This window comes from Pleuronectes platessa, chromosome 9, assembly GCF_947347685.1.
Source record: "Pleuronectes platessa chromosome 9, fPlePla1.1, whole genome shotgun sequence".
In the NCBI taxonomy this organism is placed as follows: domain Eukaryota; kingdom Metazoa; phylum Chordata; class Actinopteri; order Pleuronectiformes; family Pleuronectidae; genus Pleuronectes; species Pleuronectes platessa.
The window spans coordinates 17,782,806-17,804,166 of record NC_070634.1 but is presented as its reverse complement, the minus strand read 5'-3'; the positions used below and the strand labels follow the sequence as shown (position 1 = coordinate 17,804,166).

The 21,361-nt window shown below is 43.4% G+C and overlaps 1 protein-coding gene across 4 annotated transcripts in view; it reads right to left on the bottom strand.

Moving 5' to 3' along the window:
- Nucleotides 1-14,178: 14,178 nt before the first annotated feature.
- Nucleotides 14,179-21,361, bottom strand: part of opa1 (OPA1 mitochondrial dynamin like GTPase) — a 30,702-nt gene continuing 23,519 nt past the window's right edge. For all 4 annotated transcript variants that reach the window (XM_053430429.1, XM_053430431.1, XM_053430430.1 and 1 more), the window contains 2 exons: nucleotides 14,846-14,919; nucleotides 14,179-14,702 (listed from right to left, as the gene is read on the bottom strand). In XM_053430429.1, the coding sequence (XP_053286404.1) occupies nucleotides 14,855-14,919 (65 nt within the window). In that variant the 3' untranslated portion in view covers nucleotides 14,179-14,702; nucleotides 14,846-14,854. The remainder of the gene's footprint in view (nucleotides 14,703-14,845; nucleotides 14,920-21,361) is intronic.

Genomic DNA, 21,361 nt, shown 5'->3' with positions numbered 1-21,361 from the left:
CTTACCATTATTGTGTGTGCATCGAGTTTTCCAGCATTGTGGGAATTAATCAGCATTTTGAGTGGACAAGTTTTTTGTTTCTCCTCAAAATAAATTGGTTTGGACAAACTTTCTAAACAATTTGCTTGTTTACAGTTGATTTTTTTGTGGGATTTCATTGTAGTAATTTCACTGTGTACATGGAGCTTAGCGATTACCTTTATGGGTACAAAGGTATAACTGTTAGAACTGAAAACTGTCAAATAAGAATCATGTTTTAGAAAGTTGATCTCATAGTGTTTTCTGTCTGAATCCTAGTAAGTAGTAAGAAGATTGTTTTGTCAATTTATAATAAAGATAAATAATTTTTTTCACAGTTGCTTTCAAGTTGTGTTGGGACCTAAAGTTTCCTTATAAATATGAGAACATCTCATTATTTATGTTCTGATTGTCCTTAAATCATTTTGTGGTGATTCGGCCAAATGTGCTTTTGTTTCACCTCGTTAAAAAGCAATATCCATTAAGCTCATCGCTGACAGCACATCTCAGTTCTCTTTCGTCCCACATGGAGTCCATAAGCATTCATCACAAAATGTAAATACCCCGTGGTCATGAGTGAATTTAGCACTCATCAGAAACACGGCTTGTTGTTCTTCTCTCTCTCTCTCTCTCTGGTCCGGAGGAATGTGTCTCAAACAGAGGTTTGTGTCACACCAGTGGCCCCGCGTGCTGCCACACCACTTCATCTCCTCTCCCACCTCATTGATCAGCATTAGTTCTGCTGAAAATGTGATTAGCGTGTGTAAGTTAGCGAGAGACGCTTGATGGAATCAGTCCGGCAGACGGCTGTAATAGAATTAACGTGTGTGGGTCAGACTCAGAAAAAAGGCGGCAGCTGTGTGAGTGTAAGTGAATCCAGAGTCTGGAACGTCTTTTTAACATCTGCTAATTGAGTCCTGAGTCAACAAGTGGAGGCAGTGTGTGTCTGTGTGTGTGTGTGTGTGTGTGTGTGTGTGTGTGTGTGTGTGTGTGTGTGTGTGTGTGTGTGTGTGTTTGTATGTGTGTGTGTGTGTGTTATTGTGTTTGTGTGTCCGCCATCTAACCTGCATAGCGCTTTGGCTTCCTGCAACATAAACAAACTTGTCAAATTAAACTATGGAAATTAGCTTTTTGTTCTATTTTGACATTGAATTCTCTGATGTAGCAGTTCTTTCCAATGATGGTGAAACATTTGATCTTCAAACTTCTCGTCTTCTCTATGCAATCGTGCCTCCCTCTCCAGGAAATACTTGAGATCATAGGAAGCACGAAAAGTAGGTGAGGAAATACAACAGAGGGAGATAGAGACCTGATGCAGTAGTAAAACTGAAGTGGTTTCAGTTCAACAGCCAATCACAGGGTTCGTACAGTATCTGAATTTTGATGATTATATTTAATGGGACAAAAAATACTTTGACCATTAGGAAAGCCAGGAAACCATCCATCAGTGTCTGGGTCACAAATGAAGAGTGGAATGAAAAGAAAGACGGATTTACGATCACATAATGGGAATGTACCTTTGAATCCACATGATATGATGGGTAACAAGATTCTTTACATGTGTAAAGATCAAATTATATATTTTATGATGCTATGATGCTTTTACTCATAGAGCGGTGTCATCCTCTGGTGAACCTGAAAGCAGGCGCTGTACATGGCTGGGTGCTCGCCATGCGGGACTGGCCCGAGTGAAGGCAGTGTATCGATGGCGGTTGAAAGGCGACAGAGCGCTGTGGCCAGTCTGACCCCGTCCTGCCCCGGCCTTTCAGCGCCGGGCCTTTCAGCCACATGTGGACAATACTGACTGCTCTCCGGCCTCCCACAGGCCTCTGAGCCGATTAGGAACCGGACTTTCCACGAAAGGATGGAGCTGTGGCTGGACACCACCCACATCCAGCAGCACACCCCCCTTCACTGGGCCCCCAAAAGGCGTTGTTAGGGGCCAAGGTCAGCGTCCAGGCTGACCTGTGATCTCCCGCCATGTTTGGACACGTCCACACACAATGTGAGGCCCAGAGCGGCCGATTAGAATATAGAAGGGATGAAAAAGGGCAAGAGGGCTCAGGACTGTTGCAGGAGGTTGTTTCTGTGTGTGCGTATACATGCATGTATGCTGTTGGCATGGCGACCTGGTCAGTGACTGTCGGACCACCGGACCTTCCCCGACACCTCCCCCCCCTCCCCCAGACGTGCAGCCCTTGTCCCAGGTCTCTTTGTTGGGGCCAGGAGGGAGGAATTACACCAGGGATGATCCCGTATTACTGGGCCCGCCTGCCTTTCAGGTTGGGCTTAGTTTTGTTGGCTGCCTCTGGTTTTATCCTCCCAGCGCTGCCTCCGCTGAGCTGATCCCTTTGATGTCCTCATACACTGACCACCACGTCGCAACAATTCACATTTCGGCCAAAAATTTGGAGGATTGGGTTGGATTCAGTGCAAAGGTGAGGTGTAAGACTCGAAAGATGAAACAGCTGCAGTGACAATATGAATCCCCCTTTCAACTGGAGGTGATGGGAGAGAAAAACTTTAGACTAGTTTCACTCACAAGGAAAAAAACTGACTTCTAAATGTAAGATGTCTAAACTTGTTATGCTCGTCCGGGCCAACAGGAGTTTTTCATCATTTAATAAGATTTTTTATTGTATGATGCATGCACCACATCTTGTAATCAGATTACATTCCATCCTTCCTTTCTATGCTGCTTCTTGCTTCCACTTCTCCCTTCCTCCCTACCTTGATCTTGTTTTGTTTTTTCAGCAACTTCTCGATATCTTCTTCAATCATTCTTTACAAGTCATGAAAGAAGTTGACATTTTTTGCAACAGCATAAACCAATGACAACAAATGACACCTTTTCTCATAATGACCCTCGGTGATAAAAAACTACACTCTCTGAGGTTCTCCTCATCTCAACAGCGCCCCCTACATCCTGCAGCTGTCCGGTCCGTTTGGACTGTATTAACCTGCGACCCTCAAATAACCCCTCTCCTCCCAGCTGTGTGTGTGCATGTGTGCGGTGAGGAGGCAGCGCAGTGAGGCGCCTTGTGTACGACCAGTGGTCCATACCTCTTTTACTGCTTAGTTCACTGTGCACAGCCAGAGGGTTTGTGCGTGTGTGTGTGTGTGTGTGTATGTGTGTGTGTGTGTGTGTGTCATAGCGAGGCAGAAATGGCCGGGGGTCTTGCTCTGACGCCCCTGTGTGTACTCATTCAGCGCAGAGGTCGTGTGTCAGGGGTCAAAGGGTCTACAGGGGAAGGAGGAGGTAGCTGGTGGTGGTGGTGACTGGAGGTGTGCATGCCTCAAGGTAGATAGACACTCTTAATTGGCCTCTGGAGACCTCGGGGAGTGTGTGTGCTGGTGGTGTTTAAATGTGTGAGTGTGCGTCTGTATGTGGTGATAAGCCAGGATAAGCTGGTGTGTTTCATATGATGATGATGATGAATGTGTGACTGTGTGTGTGTATTCTAGTTTTTGTTGCTTCTTTAGGACATTCTCCAGTCTAACCACAGACCTTGTCGGGACCAGTGGTCCTCACGAGGACCACAGTCCTAATGAGGCAACATTGGTTCCTGGTTAAGTTAACTGGATGAGGTTAGGCTGGTCACAATGAATGTAAGTCAATGCAACATCCTCACAAGGAGAGCGACACAAACTACACACGACATTTGATTTCATGCTCTTTTTGAATCTCTAATCTTTGATTGTTTGAAATTGTGCTTTTTGATTTGAAACTGATTTCTTTCATTGCCTCCTGTGCCCGTACAGCACTTTGAAAAACCTCTGTGTATGGAATTTGGTTTATAAATAAAACTGCCTCACATGGAGCAGATTTAGTTCATCAGAGGAGAAGGAGGAAGAAAAACATGAAAGGATGATGATGATGATAGAAAAGACACTGAAAAATAAATCATTAACACAAGCAACAACATGACAACATTTCACAAAGGTTTATATTATGTTCAGTGCCTGATCAACTGGTCCTATATTCAGCTCTCACAGTTCTACTATAGTTGATCAGTTAAATTGTTTACATTGTTTGTTTAGATAAGTGACTAAACAAGAAGAAACGGAAAAGAAAACAACTGTGAAGTAAATAAAGATGATTTGTTGTGAAAGGTTTTTTTATTATTTGACTGTGATCTGTATTTGTTCTGAGAAAATGGATTTCCTGGTGAAATCTTATTCATTTGAAGATCGTGAAATAAGGACAACAAAGACAACATGAAATCACAATGCAAGGTGATTTATTTAAATAAACAAATAAACAAGTGTTGTGAGAGTGTGTGTGTGTCTTTGAAAGAATGAAAATGTTTGAGTAACTTAAATCCTCACAGAGAACTACGAGCTGTGGGTCTGTGAGATAAAAAGACAACGTGGACATTTCGTCTTTACATTCTTTATGTCTTCCTTGTACGAGAGCTGTGGCCCGTGTGTCTGTGTGTTTCTGTGTGTGTCTGTGTGTGTGTGAGTGTTTGCAGGTTGCTATGATCCTGTTTGCTCAGGGACAGTCAGGCTTGTGCCCTGCGACCACATTATCCACCTATTAAAGTGGCTGCCACTGTTTACCTTCCTCCTCTTGCAGGGACAGGCCGTGTCCGGGTGATAAAAGGCTGTTTCAATCCCGGCTGCAGAGACGAGCACGATTACAGTCGCTGAGTGTGGGCAGAGCAAACATTCCTGAGCACCCAGGACCATTCACACACACTCACATAAACACACATACACACACACACACACACACACACACACACACACACAGACAGACAGACAGACACAGACATACACACACACCCTTATGAGCAAAAATACAGATCAGTGGATTTAGGTTGCAAATTTACATTTTTAAGTATGAATGATTTCGTTGCTTTTCTACAGTGGAAACATTTTATGCACAGAATCAGTTTTCACTGGTTTATTTATTGTCGCCTCCTCTGCATATACATTTAAACAGACCTGACTGGTTGGTTGCACTGAAATAAACTCATCTAAAATAAGGGTTAGTCATATTCAAAGTGGTCATAAAACAATAAATTCATATTTGGAACTCAATTTGAAACTTACAAACGGATATAGTTTTCAATCTTTCTTATAGTCGGGTGAATGAATAACTGCAGTTGGTAGTGGACTGATGGCAGTGGACTGATGTTAATCTTAAGGGCTAAACTGAGATTTAAAGAAAGGAGTTTTGATCCATTAAAATAATATAATTAAATTTCTAGTTGTTGCAGCTCACCCATCAACTACCAGATATACACACACACAAACACACACACACACACGGACACACACATATACACGTACACAAGGCCTGGCATTGCTTTTGTCCGATGGTGGTGGAGCTGTCCTCAGTCAACAGTCAAACACTAAGTGGGCAGCAAAGACACACTGACCGACTCACCAACTGACCGACTGACTGACTGACTGATCGACGGACCGACCGACTGAATGACAATATTTGCTGGTCCGGAGAGGAGGCGTGTGGAGGCAGCCGGAGGTCAGGAGGTCAGCAGGGCAGAGCGTTGGCCTTTCAGCCCGGACATGACTGACCAGCAGGTGAACAAACAGAGCGACAGCGGCGGAGGAGGAGCACGTCCATCACACGATAGGATACCAGTGTGATGGATTTCACTTTAAAGGTTCTGTTTGGTTTTACAATACGTTGGGGAGAACAATGAAGTTACAAGTTAACTTTTTAAAATATTCAGCTGGCAAACGTGTGTTGGTTGACTCACAAAAGCAGACAATGAGAGACAGGGACATGGACCAATGGACAATTAAAGTCCATGTAACCCTGGGGAGCCGCATAATGACGACTACGGGATTTTTGTTGCACTATTTTCACTGTGTGTAACATTTCAACATCACTGAGTCCAGACAGAATGTCCTCTGGTTAGCATGCGTCACCTCACTGTCTAAGGTCTTAGGTCTTCATTCAGCTCAACATCTTCCTAAATCTCTTCTAATCTTATTTTCAACTCGTATTTGTACAAAGGTCATGAGAAAAAAACATATAGGATGTCTGAGAATAAAGCGCAAGAATCCCCGACAACTCTGAATGTGTAATGTGGCAAATTTTCTTTTATTCATCTGATGCGATGACACTGAGCTGTCCCTGTAACTTAAGCTTGTTTTTTCCGTTTTACTGGCAGAACACATGTAAAACTGACCTGTTTGAAAATGCAAATCTAATTAAAAGTATAAGCCCGGAGAAAATTGGATCAGCATTTCTTAAAAAGAGACAAAAGTTTGCAAACTCAAACACACGATGCTATGAAGCCTCGCCTCAAACATCTGCACTCAGCCACACTGCATGTTTGCTTTTGGTTTTAGTGCCTGCTAAGATACTATTGACGGCCAGTCAAGTAATGTCACCAGACCGTTTTTGGTCTGGCCTCACTATGGCACTTAGTCGATGAAAGCTGCTCCTCAGTGTCCCCCATCCGGCAACAAGTGCGGGCCCCCGTCACCGCGGCTCTGCAGGAGGAGGCCCATCAGATCAGCCTGACTGACGTAAGTGATGTGGACAGATACAATTTCAGCCTGGCAACGCAGCCGGGATTTGACGCCGCTTGTTTCTGTTTACCTAACGGCTCAGGCGGCGGAGCGCAGGCCTCACCTGCTGGCCTCGCTGGCTGCCATGAATGCTCCCGTAATCCCACTAAGTCCATGCAAACCCAGAGCTGCTTCTTGTGCTGAAAGCTCAGAGTCCCTCCCTCTCACCGGGACCTCCACTCCATTCAGAAACAGTTTGTGCGACGATCACTTTTTCCATGGCAACTTTGCGTATCTCCATTCTGCACAGGAAAGTTCACACACACTCACTCTCTCTCTCTCTCACACACACCCCTTTTATTTATTCTCCCACAGCTTCAGTATTTTACCAGTCACTCACACTTTAACCATCATCTTGTGTAGATGGGTTAGACTTAAATTTGTACTTATAGTAATTTTCACACTGCAGAAAGATTTCTGTGTATGTCTCATGAGGTGTCACTAATATTAAGCTGATACTGGACATTGATATGAACTGTATAGTGATATTGAGCAGACATTACCACAGAGTAAGATTATTTTTAAAGCATGTTTTTTCCAACACATTTCATATCACAGAATTATGCAATACAGTTATTATTTAATATGCTAATATTGGCTTCATTAAGCAGTTTTAGGTTATTATTATTAGATTTATTTTATTGTTATGGCCTCACTAATAAATTCTTGTTTAGGTTACGTTCACACCAACCTTGTTCGGTTCAGATATTCAGACTTTTCAGTTTAGTTTGAACCAAATCACTTGATCACTCCAGATCAAACTGAACCATGGTTTGGATCGTTTGCATTGTGAAACATTTGTGTAAAGCATTTGGACCAAGAGCACTGAACACTAGAAGAAAAAGAAGCAGCTTGCAGTCTTCACTGCCGACAAATTTAACAAAAATTAACCAGCTCGTTAATTTGATTCATTCTCGTACAAAATTTGTGTGAGAATAAAAAACCTCCTGGTATGCAAATCCCGAGGGATGGTTCAATTATATAGAGATGATCCTGCACAATGTGACTAAAGATCAAAACTAGGACAACGTTTGAACTTCAGGGAGATTCTCATCAAATTGCTCTGTTAGTTGTAGTTGTAATCTGCAGAGAGTATGAAAGGTCCATTCTGATCCTATTAAGTACTCATGTGGTAACAATTTGTGAAACCAATAGTTCCCTCATGCAGGATTTCACTTTTTCACATTAATAACCAAACGACAATTCTGATATGAATCTTGGATGTGATATTTTAAGCAGCGCTGACATGACAGTCCTTCCTCTGTGTGTGTTTTGTCTGTCCCTTGTGCAGAGGGTGACCCTGTGTGTGAGCGGACACCCTGCATCTGGAGGGATTAGTAGGAAAATATATAGATACACACACCATCAGGGATTTAATGATAGAGAATGTGTCACTCCACAATGGCCTGATTCATGTCCTGCACCGTGAGAGACGATGAGGTCACTTCATGGATTCTTCTGGGTGCACGTCACATTTCAATGGTGGACAGTCATCCCCTGCCCTGCCACCCCTGTGGAAACACACACACACACACACACACACACACACACACACACACACACACACACACACACACACACACACACGCAGCTACAGGACCACCGCAGGATTCACACGGTCGAGCCCTGTAGGTCCTTAAATCTAAATGCTGAGTACTGCCGTAATTTATAGCTCACACAGAAGAGGGCTCTCTGTATGTGTGTGAGTGTTTGTGTGTGTGTGTGTGTGTTGGGGGGTATGACAAGGAAGGTCACTGACCTTTGTGACTTGGCTAAAATCCCCATGGGCCTAATTCAGCGTTGGAATGGACCCCACAGTGCAATGGGAAGATGCCTCAAACATAATGAACACAAAGGCCAATTGTGACGCTTTTCTCTGCAGGGCAGAAAGCAGCGGGCCCCGGGGACAGTAGAGGGTTTTGTGGCCTGAAACGGAGAAGGAAGCCTGTTGCTTCAACAAGCTTCTGATAAGATTCATCCACGGTGACTTTGGTAGTTTGTCTCCCGGGGTGCAAAGTGTTAGATTTACATCCACTGTGTTTATCTGCACTTGTTGAATGGAGTGCTGACAAGTGACCCTCACAGGCCGAGGCTTTGTCTTTAAGGTGTTCCAGCCTCTCTTCTGATATGAAACGTCTCGCGGACGTGTTGAATGTTGTACAGTGTGTCTCGTGCACAGAGTGTGTTAGCGAGCATCTCATGTGCTGTAAGTATTTGTCATGTCTACCACGATATCATCAAGGAAATGAATGCTCTGTCTGTGGCTTGGGACATTTCACCTTATATTTAAGACAAACAAACAATATAAATATATCAGTAGAGCACAACACCACCAACATTTTACATAATCATGGTTTCACGGGATCTTTTTTTCTCGACACCATTTGTCTTAGTGACAATGATGTTTTATTTCATTGCTAACTTTTGTTATTGATTTATATTATTTCATGTCTTTTTTATTGTAAAGCCCTATGAGCAGCATATATGAAAAGTGCAGTAGAATAATATTAATTATTATTATTATTATTATATTACTAATTATATAGAGCTTTCGGAAGGAATCTCTTTCCGAGTCCAAATTGACAGACACTTATTAAGCAAAGGCTTCAAACAGGTTTCGAACATGCACAGACCTACACCTATCGCTATTTCTTTATGACGCCAAGCTCGATGATGTGTCACAGGAAACCAATGACAGATAATGTTTAGAGCGATCTGTAAAGTGGAACTCTAGTGTTGGTGAACGTCCACGTGAGGATGCTTTGCAGCAGAGGTTTGGTGCCGCGGAGGAGCGAGGACGACCAAGTGTGTTCATCTAGTCGCCAAAAACCTCAGCCGCCCGATCCCAGAGGAGACACGGAGACCAAGACAAAGCCAGAGCGGACAACAAGAAGTCAAACAAATGCTAACATCGCTGCTTCTGCCAAAAAACACCCAGCCCCACAATTTATTGCCCCTTTTCTGAGACTTATTTAAGGGTTTCATCATATACTGACAAGCGTCAGACCCCCCCCCCCCCCCAGGCTCAAACACCCAGAATGTGTCTCGTGTGATGAGGTGGGGGATTAAAATAAAATGAAGCAACAAGATTGGCCCTTTCTTTTTCCTAAGAAAGAGTAGAAATGAAGCTTTGTGCACGTCCGCTGCTGTGGCACATTTGACAGGTCTGGGCCGGCTGCTTTTGTGTCACCAGCATAAAGGGGATTGAGGGAAAACACAAACTGAACCACTGTGCCGTTGTGGCGCTGGCTATTAGTCAATGTGACGGCCTTTGCAGATGCTAATGGCGTATAGTGTGTCCCGGCCGGCCTCCCTCCTCCCAGAACGTGGCTATCTGATTGAACAAAGGCCTTCTGCTGGAGGTTGACTCTTCCCCCGTCTCTTTTCATGGCTGCTCCAGAGTCATTAAGGTCGGTTTTATTCCCTCGCTCTTGTTTTTAGGAAAACAGGGGAACATGGAAGACAGACAGAAGGCAGCACGTCGATGTGAGGCAGTTGCCTTCATGTGTGAAGCCTCAGGTGATGGTGCTAAGGATGAGAACCCCCCCCCCCCACACACACACACACACACACACTCACACACACACCTCCCAACCCTCTGAGCAACGTGGCGATGCTGTAACAACCAGGCTCTTGTGAAAGACGAGAGGATGCCCAGGAGTGTAGGACCTCTGGACTCCGACTTATTAATCAGTCGGGGCCTGGGCTGCCTGCCTGTCCGCCTGCCTCGGGCTGCATTGTGTCGGCAGCCTGCCCTGGGATGAGATAACAGCCTCAGAGTTAAATACTCTGAGGGTTTGCCCCGGACCGGGAGCAGAGGCCACAGCAAGTCGGCACACAGGTCTCAGCAGAGAGCAGCGACCTGTGTGCAGAGAGATCTACTAAATGTAACAAGTGTACTTCTGCTAAAACTCTCCCAGGATGAGAGAGAATCCAAAGTGATTCCCGATGACTCAGCATTTTTAGATTGATTTGTCAGACTTTAAAGGTTCAGGTAAATTGAGATTTGATTCATTCAGGACGTTGTGAAAAAGACTTGAGAGGATAAGTACTGCTCTTTAAAACATTTTTTCACGTAAATTCATGAGTAAATACTATAATTTTCACTCCATTACATTATTTTGACGGATATAGTTACTTATCAAATGAAGATAAAACATTAAAAACGATATCTAACGAGTTAGATAAATGGGGACTCTAAATTGACTGTTGCGGTGATTGTCAGCTGTGATTGGCTGCAGCTCCCCCTGCGACCCTTAAAGGATTAGTATAGATAATGGATGGATGGAAGATGAGCCTGTAAAATAAAATGCTAAACTTGTTCTACACTGTGTGCACAATTATTAGGCAAGTTGTATTTTTGAGGATTGGTTTTATTATTGAACAACTACAGTGCTCTCGGTCAATCCAAAATGTTAATAAACCTCAAACCTGAATATTTAAGAAAGTAAAAGTGAGGTTTTGGCTTTCTTAGGAGAATATCTATGTGTCCACAATTATTGGGCAACTATTAGTGTGCAGAATTATTATGCAACCAAATGAAAAAAGAAAATGTTCCCATCTCACTTGTTTATTTTCCTTTGTTAAAGTGAGAATAATAAACAAACAACTCAAAATTTACAAATAAACATTTATGACATTCAAAAAAATAAATCATTGAGCAATATAGCCACCCTTCTCTTCAATAACAGTAATAAGCCTTCCATTCATGGATTCTGTCAGATTCTTGATCTGTTGACGATCAACTTTTTGTGCAGCAGCAACCACAGCCTCCAAGACACTGTTCAGAGAGGTGTACTGTTTTCCTTCACCGTAAATCTCCCGTTTAAGAAGGGTCCACATGTTCTCAATAGGGTTAAGGTCAGCTGAGGAAGGGGACCATGTTATTATTCTTTCATCTTTAAGGCCTTTACTGGCTAGCCACGCAGTGGAGTACTTTGATCCATGCGATGGAGATTGTCCTGCATAAAAATCATGGTCTTCTTGAAAGATGCAGATTTTTTCCTGTACCACTGCTTGAAGAAAGTGTCTTCTAAAAACTGGCAGTAGGTTTGAGAATTGATTTTGAGTCAATCTTCAACCTGAAAAAGGTCCAACTAGCTCATCTTTAATAATAACAGGCCATACCAGTACCCTACCTCCACCTTGCTTGCATCTGAGTCGAAGTGGACCTGTGTGCCCATTACTGATCCAGCCACTGGCCCATCCATCTGCTCCGTCAAGAGTCACTCTCATCTCATCAGTCCATAAAACCTTTGAAAAATTGTCTTCAGATATTTCTTGGCCCAGTCTTGACGTTTCAACTTATGTGTCTTGTTCGGTGGTGGTGGGGTTTCAGCCTTCTTTACATCGGCCATGTCTCTGAGCACTGAGCACCTTGTACTTCTGGCCACTCCAGGTTGGTTCCAGCTCTGGAATATGACAGCACTGGAGGATAATAGGTTCCTGCTAGCTTGACGTTTAATTCTTCTCAAATCTTTGGCAGTTAATTTGCGTCCTTTTTTCTCAACACGTCCCTGTTTACTATTTGCCACAAAAAATTTTGATGGTTCTGTCATCACGCCCCAATATCTTAACAATTTCAAGAGTGCTGCATCCCTCTGAAAGACTTTTAACAATTTGTGACTTTTCAGAGTCAGTTAAATCTCTTTTTTGACCCGTTTTGCCTGAGGAAACGAAGCTGCCTAATAATTATGCGCACCTTGATATAGTGTTTTGATCTCCTTAGGCCACACACTCCTTCATTTCACAAATACACATCACCTCATATACTTAAATCCAATAGGCCTTCAAGTTTATACAGCTTGGAGTTGGAAAATATGCATAAAAATGATAATATGGTCAAAATACTCACTTGCCTAATAATTGTGCACACAGTGTATACCTCAACCGACTACAGCAGTAAAATGCTGCAATAAAAACTATACCACAGTTATGTGGAAATCTGTTAAGTTGTTTTTGCGTAATCCCCCTTACTAATAAAAAAAACAGATGGTGAAAACAAACACCTTCTTGGTCCAGGTTATGATCAAGTAACAAAATTAAACTGTAAACTGTAAAAGATATTTTAGCAGCCGTCCTCACTGACATGGCAGAAAAGCACAACCTGTTAATAACAGGCTGGATGATGATGCACCACCCGCAGATTGATTCAACAGCACCAGAACAAGCTGACAAATCATGACAAATCTTGTTTTATTTATCTCAATTTTATTCTTATTTTTCTCTTCAACACAAATTCAATAAATAAAGCACATCTGATGGGGTACACCATGCAAACATGACTTTCTACAACATACAACAGCTTTTGAACCAACCCACCGATTTCCGGTTACACAAGTTCACTCTGCAGACAAGTGCTGTACACGACTTCCCCTCAACTCTGCCTGTACACAAAGTACGGCATTTTATATATATACCCAGATTGAAATGTGAGTGGATGGATGGGACCAACACAATCTCTCTATCCCTTTTAGTCAAATATATGACAGCTGAATCTACAGAAGGTGGTGGAAAGAGTCGTACTGGTCCACATGAAGGCGGAGCAACGAGCGCTGTGATGTGAGATAAGAGGAGGGTTGATGATAAGAGCGAGGAAGAAGCACAGGATCGGGAAGCCTCAGGGCCTGAGACAGGGACGGGTGGGAGAGGCGGTGAGTTGAGAAAAGCAACGTATATTTTCAGATAAAAATCACAAGCCAGAATATTACATTTTTTCCTTTTTCATGACTCCGAGGAGTTTGTACACTTTTCCTGGTTTTCGGAGTGATCATATTCCTGAAGCAGCAGGAGGGGTGAGATCTTAGAGGCGGACACGGGAGGAGGGAGAGCAGGTACAGAGGGGACTGAACAAATAAGATGAAGCCTGGAAGAGTTTGAAAACACAGGAACCCTCCAACCTCAGTTAGACTAGACCGAATGAATACAAAACAAAAAACAGACGTGGGTGGTAACAACTGACAGTCACCAATTATACTAATGGACTTTCAAAAGCTACGGATATTCGCAACTGGATTGGTTGTTGATGTTTTTATCATTCAAAATTTTTAACCTATGATGTATCATGAATATTGAGAAATGAAATCTTTAACTTGATCGGTGTAACGGTGTAATGTCTTATATACAAATACAGGATCAACTAATCAATTCAAAGCTGCAGCACTGAGATAAATTATGTGTATGTAAAAGACCCTTCATTTTATATCTATTAAGAGGGCGTCAGTTTGGTGGTTTTACTATTATCTGTCGGTTGAAACACGGGGAGGTGGATCCACAGTAGGTGAAGTGTTCATGTATAATGACAGAGCAACACATTTAGATTTACAGAGACAAACGTGTCTTAGAGCATCACGTGTATTTGGCAGAAATTCAAACATACAATTTGTCAAAATAACCCCCATAGCTCAAAAATAATAAATGAAATCTTTATATAATAAAGTTTGCAAACACCTTCAAGATGATTCTTGTTAATCGGAGAGGACATTGAATTTTGAACCAGGTAGTTACTTTCAATTCTTCATTGAGGGAGACATGCAGAGTGAATGAAGAATACAGGTGACGCTTGGAGGACAATTTAAGAGCTTTGGATCCTAAGTGCAACTAAAGAAAAACCCACTGAGCTGTGTATCTTGGGGTTTCCTGTGAGATAAAGGTATGAAACTCAGGGTTATTTCACCTGTAAGTACAAGTGCCAATGTGTTCATGGTACATAGATCATTGAATACGAGCACTAGTATGATCATGTACACACAAACATCCCAGGTCAGATGAAAAACATGTGGACAATCCTCTCAGTGAAAGCTCAACAGAAGCTTCTGGTTTCCCTCCTGATCTACTGTGTTGCTTTGGGCGCCGGTGCACAGGTTCACCTCGTGACGTGAGACAGCTCTCAAGCAAAGAGGGGAAGAGAAAAAAAACATACAAAAATGGAAAATCAAAGAGAAAGCTTGATAACTATTCTTCCAGCTGATCCATCTGATCAGGTCCATCCTTCCATCAGTGCCCAGGCGGGAACAGGGAGCCGAGCCAGGGGCATTAAAATCAGGTGAGTGGTGAGGCTGACAGACATTTACACATGTTCTTCTCTTTGTTCAGTGCATTTCTCTGTCGTATCCAAACATTTACTGTATATAGTTCTGTAAGGAGAAAAAAAAAATACATTCATGTGTCAATCATCCCTCTGACAGTACTGATCGCTTAGACAACTATTCACGTCATAACTGCATAATAAGTCATTGTGCGTTTATACTGAATTATCAACTGTGACAGAGACAAATACCTGGTTCTCTTATTTCTCCTTGTGAAGAGCTTCGATGAAGGCTTCAAGTTTCTCCTGGATCTCACGAACTTTCTCTGCAAAGCAGCAAACAAAGGGGGTTATTCTCAATACACAAAATAATGACACAAATAAAAAAGACTTGTTAGACTTGAGACAATGCTAAATAATTGGACCAAATGTTTGTAGAATTTTTGACGAATATGCTTTTCGTCCTGTAAAAAAATGCAAAGCTGAAACAACAAGTTATTTGTTACAATTTAGATTATTTCAAAATATGAACAAGCACTGAGAATTTCTAAGCCAAAAGATATTAGCTTCTTTTTAGATTAAGTTCGTTGTGAACAGAACATCTTTTCATTTGGACGATTGGTTGGACAGATATGTGAAGACATTCGCAGCTCAAAGGTCATTTTATAACTTTTTTAATGTTTAATACATAAAACCATTTATGGAGAACAGAATAAATTAATCAACAATGGAAATAATCTCTGGTTTCAGCCGTTGTAAAATGAATATCTTTGGTTTTGGGGCCGTTGGTCTGACAATATAAAACTTTTAAGGATAACACATTGGGTTTGTGCAAATACACAAAGAATTAGACAAAATCATGAATCGATCATCAGTAAAATATTAACAAAATAATTGATAACGGACATAATTGTTTAGCTGCAGAAAATTGTTGCTGCTTCTGCACGTCACTGAAACATACACAGAATTAAATGAAATGACATCAGCATCACTAGCTGTTTATAAAACAGTTCCTAAAACAATGACAATGTAAAACAAATTCCTTTTGCAAAAGTAAACTTGTGCAGGTAGAAAGTCCTCCACACTTTTCACCAAAACGCCAGATGGTCCCATCAGACAGTGACAGCCAAACGTCAGGGCAGACCTCTGTCACACATCTGATGATGACAAATTGTATATCCTTTACCGGGGAGCACAGACCACATCAAAGCTCTCACCATCCTCTTTCTCATGGTATGTACCTCCCGGGCACATTGCTAATGGACAGGAGGAGATACCATAACAACAACACTTGACATGAAAGGGGGGAATTTACTGGAAAAACCGTCACTTCTTTTCACGATTACACTCCCATTGTGTGGGGACGATATAAGACCAGCAATCCTTCCACCAAACATGTACTGTCACACGAGATGAGCGAGCCGTCTAAAGCAGTCTTAAGCGCTGATTAAACAGTGGCTGAGGGAAGTCTGCGGGCCAATGCAGAGAAAAGGAAGCCGAGGCTCGTAATGCCAGCTGCAGCTCCCGGCCTGGTCGGCTCGCCAAGCTTCCCCCTTCACCCTCGCTAATCTGTCTGGATCCCCCCCAAGCACAAATTCAAACACTGGCTCTGAAGAACAAACTAGCCCTGCTGTATCTTGATCAATCAGCCACACAAGATCCATGGCCGCCCTATTGTGGACTGTTTCCCTACGAGCAGGCCCAATGCAAACACAGATTTAAAAAAAAAAAAGACTTGTCCGTTTTCAGGGATATAAATCATTGTGGTTTGGACCTCAGAGCAACAATGTCTTAAGTGTCTATTTCAGGTCGGCACAAAGGTGATAACTGTGTGCGTGCTGTGGACTGAAACTAAATATCGTGCTCAGGGGCTTGTGAGCAGCCCCTTTGATGGGAGCACGGCTGCAGAGGTATCCTTTTCCTGATGGATGAAAAGCAAATGGTTGTTGGGAGAGATGCAGGCACACCCCCACACACGTCCTGAAACACTAGCAGAGCCGAGAGGTGCTGGATGGCATGTGAGGCACACGCACGGACGCACAGGTGGACAGAGCTGAGAAGACATGACTGACAGGCAGAAAAAACTTGGCCCTGAATGGCTCATGTACACACACATGTACACACATGTACACACACGTACACACACACACACACACACACACACACACACACACACACACACACACACACACACACACACACACACACACACACACACACACACACACACACACACACACACACACACACACACACACACACTTACTTGAAAACCAGCTAGGGCTCTGCAGTCTTGCCACCTCCACCTCTTTTCACCTTCCTACACACTCACTGCCGGCAGATGGTTAAAAAAATCCCCAGCCTTTGATACTCTGTTAACACACTCAGGCAAAATGGCAGGGCGTTAGGGGGAGATTACAACACCTAATGGAGGCATTAAAGGGGCCTGTCGAGGGGCCTGCTGACAAGGCACTGCAGCAGGTGTGGGGTTGAATGAAACATAACCCTGTGCTACGCCATTCCAACACACAGCCCATGGAGGGCATGGCTCAAAGGCAACGTGTGGGCTGTGCACCGTGACCACAGGACAACATAACTCAATCCAAGCCAATCAGAGCGGGATTACCAACATCTGTCCGACCTGGAGGAAAGGAGACGCGAGGGCGTTGAGGTTTGGTTGGTGTGCAGAGAAGGAGGGCACTGACTGTCAGATCATCAAAACATGGGAAATCCCCTGGCTCAAGCTTCAAAGCCTCTAACTGGGTTTAGATGTGGCTGATGATAGTGTGCTTGAAGGAGCAACGGCCTTTCAGATGCTGACTGCTTAACACGGGTCAAACATGCCAACTGTTGGGCAGACACAGCAAGCTCTGCCAGATCACCGGGGGCCGGAGTGCTGCAGAGGCAAGACCGGAGAGGCAGTGATGAGAAAAAGACATTGGTTTGAATCGCTAGATTGGGCGGGAGCTGATGGTGGATGGAAATCTTTCTCCTGTTCACCTGAACCCATCATTTCATCCAGTCAACAAATGGAGCACAGGTCAAGATTGTGTCTGTACTGTGCAACTCTTATCAAAGTCAAGTTCAATTTATTTCTACATTCAATCACATAACCCACATTTGCCGTATGGCTCTACAATCTGTACAACATGCAGTACTCTGTTTACTTTGGGGAAAGGAAGGATTAGAGATCAGAGGTGCCGGTGCAAATAGTAAACAGATAAATGAACTGAATTTATACAGTACTTGTCCAGTCTGTCACACATTCAAAGCACTTCAAAAATGCATGTCACATTCACCCATTGACACATACACTGATGACACAGTTCAGTGTCTTGCTCAAGGACGCGTTGACACACTCTGGAGGACCTGGGGATCAAACCAAGACAAGACAAAAGCTAAATTTGTAGGAGGCAGTTTTGGAATGAGCGAGAACTAGACCTCTGCTTTAGATAGCTGCTGCTGATGATGCCAACTCAAGGTAAAACTCAAATAACCCACTGCCATTCCTTACTACTTTCTTTATTCATTCAAAACACAGTATAGTCAGGAAAACTGTCAGGAAAGAGTGAAGACTGTCAATGAAACTGTCACACTTTCACTTGGCAGCAAGCTGCTGGTATCTGGAACCCACCAACATAGACAAGATCAGCCATCTTTCCCGGTACAAACTATAGTTTTACGGTTTACTTGCATTGGACTCCGTGCATATTAAAGTTCTAATATGGGGTGAGACAGCACAGCATCAATGAGTACAGCATGGTCCATCAATCGTTCCGATATAACAGGATGCTTAATGACTTTAAAATTGTCCCTCAGCAGCTTTCGGGAGCTCCAGGAGGTCACGGGTGAATGTGCACGGAATAAAGCCAATATACTGTGGTTTAAAACAGGTATTCTCCCCCCCCCAACACCATCTGTTTGCCACCAAAAGACAGCAGCGAGATGAATAAAAAGGCCACAACAAGGCTTCCTTTTCACAAACTTGTGAAAATGCAACAAAAAAAAAAAAGTGGGCAGAGTCACTGGGACCTGTTCCTCACCGAGTGGTGGGAGTAGCGATCTAAAACTCCATTTAGGCTCCTGTTTACCTAAGAGATGAGCCCCAAAACACAGTCATTCAACCGCTCACCCCTTTATCTGGTCATGAATATTCCCATAATCCTCTGGCCTCTATCCCAGGGGCCCCTTGTTTAAGATGCTGGGCGTTGTGTGGGTTGCCGAGGGCGGCGGGACTCTCGCCCATTCAGAGAAAGAGAGGGGAGCCTTTCCCCCAATCCCCTCTTTTCAAGGCCTTCTCTCGGCTGATCTCCACATGAAATGATATCTCATTCACTCTCACTCGGCAGAGTCCCCTAAGCCTGCTAGGGTCGAAGCGCTGGCAGAAGGATGGCCGAGCCAAAAATCCTTTAATTGACATGTAATTAGACAGTGAAACTGCGTGGCCCTGCTGGACAAGTAGCCACCACAGAGGAGAGAGCGAACAGAGGACAGGAACAGATGAGAGGGAGGCCTGCAACTTATTGTGGAACAGAAAAAAACTAATCCCCTTCATATGGGAGATGGCTACTCTTCTTCACTGGATGTGAGAGGGAGGGAACTTTAATATGATATGAAGAAGTGACAACAGAAGATTTCAGTGGATGAGGTTTGGTGCCAAGGTTCAGGCTATTTTAGCCGTGCTGCTCTGAAACGGTCAACTGACAAGAGAGCTGTAGTTCAACAGTATGGTCACTAGAGACAGTGGGGCGGAGGGTTTAGTTCCTGTCCCGACCCGTCATAATTCATGAAGAAACTTTTTATATCTCACGACGGCCAAGGTTACAGTGTCGGTGGAGACAGTGAATGTTTAAACGGCCTGGTGCTTCCTTCTTTGAAAGATGATCTCTTAATGTAACAAACAGAAAAGACGCTTTTTCTTCAGCATGCTGCCTGATCTGTCCCTAAATCTGGATTGTCTCGCTATAAAGACTGGGCCATGGGGGATATAGACACAAGGAGAACGGTAACGCTGACGGCCCAAACGCCATGTCAGTGACAGAGCAATGAATCAGTCCTCACACTCGCGGGTCTTATCTAGAAAACAGATGCCTGTGAAAGAGCAACACAACCTGGGGAAAGATATACGTAGGCCTGAGCAGGTCAAAGCTTGGGGTCAGCCAGAGGGTAGACTTTACAAAACACAACAAAAAGCAGGCAGCATCTTATGAATGAGCCAGGTGAGGTGCAGGTTTTATTAACAAGCATTGCTTGGACCTTTGAAGGGCCAAGCTTCAAAGATTTTAGAGCAGAGGGTTGTAAAGATGAGGATGGAAGATGGTAGATTTAGCTCCAGGGCAAGGGAGGAGAAAGATACACCAAGATCATTTAAAAATTAATCAGTAAACAGTCTCCAGTATTTCCCAAACCATTTTTAAAACTGAACAGGTCTGAGGCAGTAAGTCCACTGGTGACTCATGGTGTAAATCACCAGGTCTGGGGTCTGAAGTTTTCCAAGACTCACCTTTTGCACTCAAACGGAGGCCTGTGCTGAGGCTAAGTGGCGATCAATCTTGAGAGGCCACATGGGCCTGAGGATGTGAGGCTGACAAGTCTGGTTTAAACTGAGATCCTGTCATAATCCCTCAGAGAAGCTCTCCTCTGCTGAATCCGCCACAGGTGTGTGGACCGACTTATCACAATTCCAGAATGAGCACACACACAAAACAAACACACAAGTGAGTGAAAAACACTTGCATGTATCCAGCCCTGCTGATAATTGGCCGTAAATGTAAAATAAAAAAAAATAAAAAAAATAACCTCTCTAACTTCCTTCTTGACACAGCACTGACCCCAGACCACCCAATCAAACAAGATGACAGAGCGAGATAATACAGTCCAGCGGTCCTCTTCCCCCTGCTGCCCCTGGGTTAACACACGTTTCCAGCTGCTCTGGTTCTCAAACATCTTCACATCCATACAACACTGAGGAGCAAATGGGTTGGAATTCCTTTGAGCTTCTAGAAAAGGCCTGTTCATGTCTGTAGTCTGGATTCACTGGACCACAGGTGCATTACTTGCAAGCGCAAAGTGGAAAAAGTACTTCTGGTGCCTCAAAATGTGGCTGAGTACCCGATAAAGGTAACATTACTACACTAAGGAAACAGTTTATAGTATTTTCCGGCACTTACATTTTAAATGTCTGATAAACTAGACAGCAATAAATCAAAGAAGATGGTCAGACAAGGCTCCAAGGGCAGTTGGGTCATAACATGAGAAAATTCAAACCTGAAGTTCGCATGTTTTTAAACTGTTATAGAGTGGGAGTGTATGGTTTTCCTATTACCTCATCTTAACCAGCACCTGATGTCTGATCTTTGTGTGTATGTGTGTGTGTGTATATATGTGTATATATATATATATATATATACACGTGTGTGTATGTGTGTGTGAGTGAGAAGTGGATCAGTGGGAATGGCTCCCTAGTGGCCACAGTGCTGGAAAAAAGTGAACAGAAGCCCCGCAGAAGTTCCCTCCCATCATGCACCTCCTTCTTTTCCCTATTTTCCCACACTTTCACTCTCACTGCCCCTGAGGAGAACGAAAGATGGCTTTACATTCTCTTTCACAGTTCAGTTTCTTTATCACCACTTCCATCATCGCCTCTTGATTGGTTGTTTAAAACACACTGGTCTTTTTTTTCTTATATCCTGAGTTTGTGCCAAGGGAGGATATTCAGAAGCAGCCACATCACCTGCAGATGGTCCTTCAGCCAACTCTTTCTTTCTT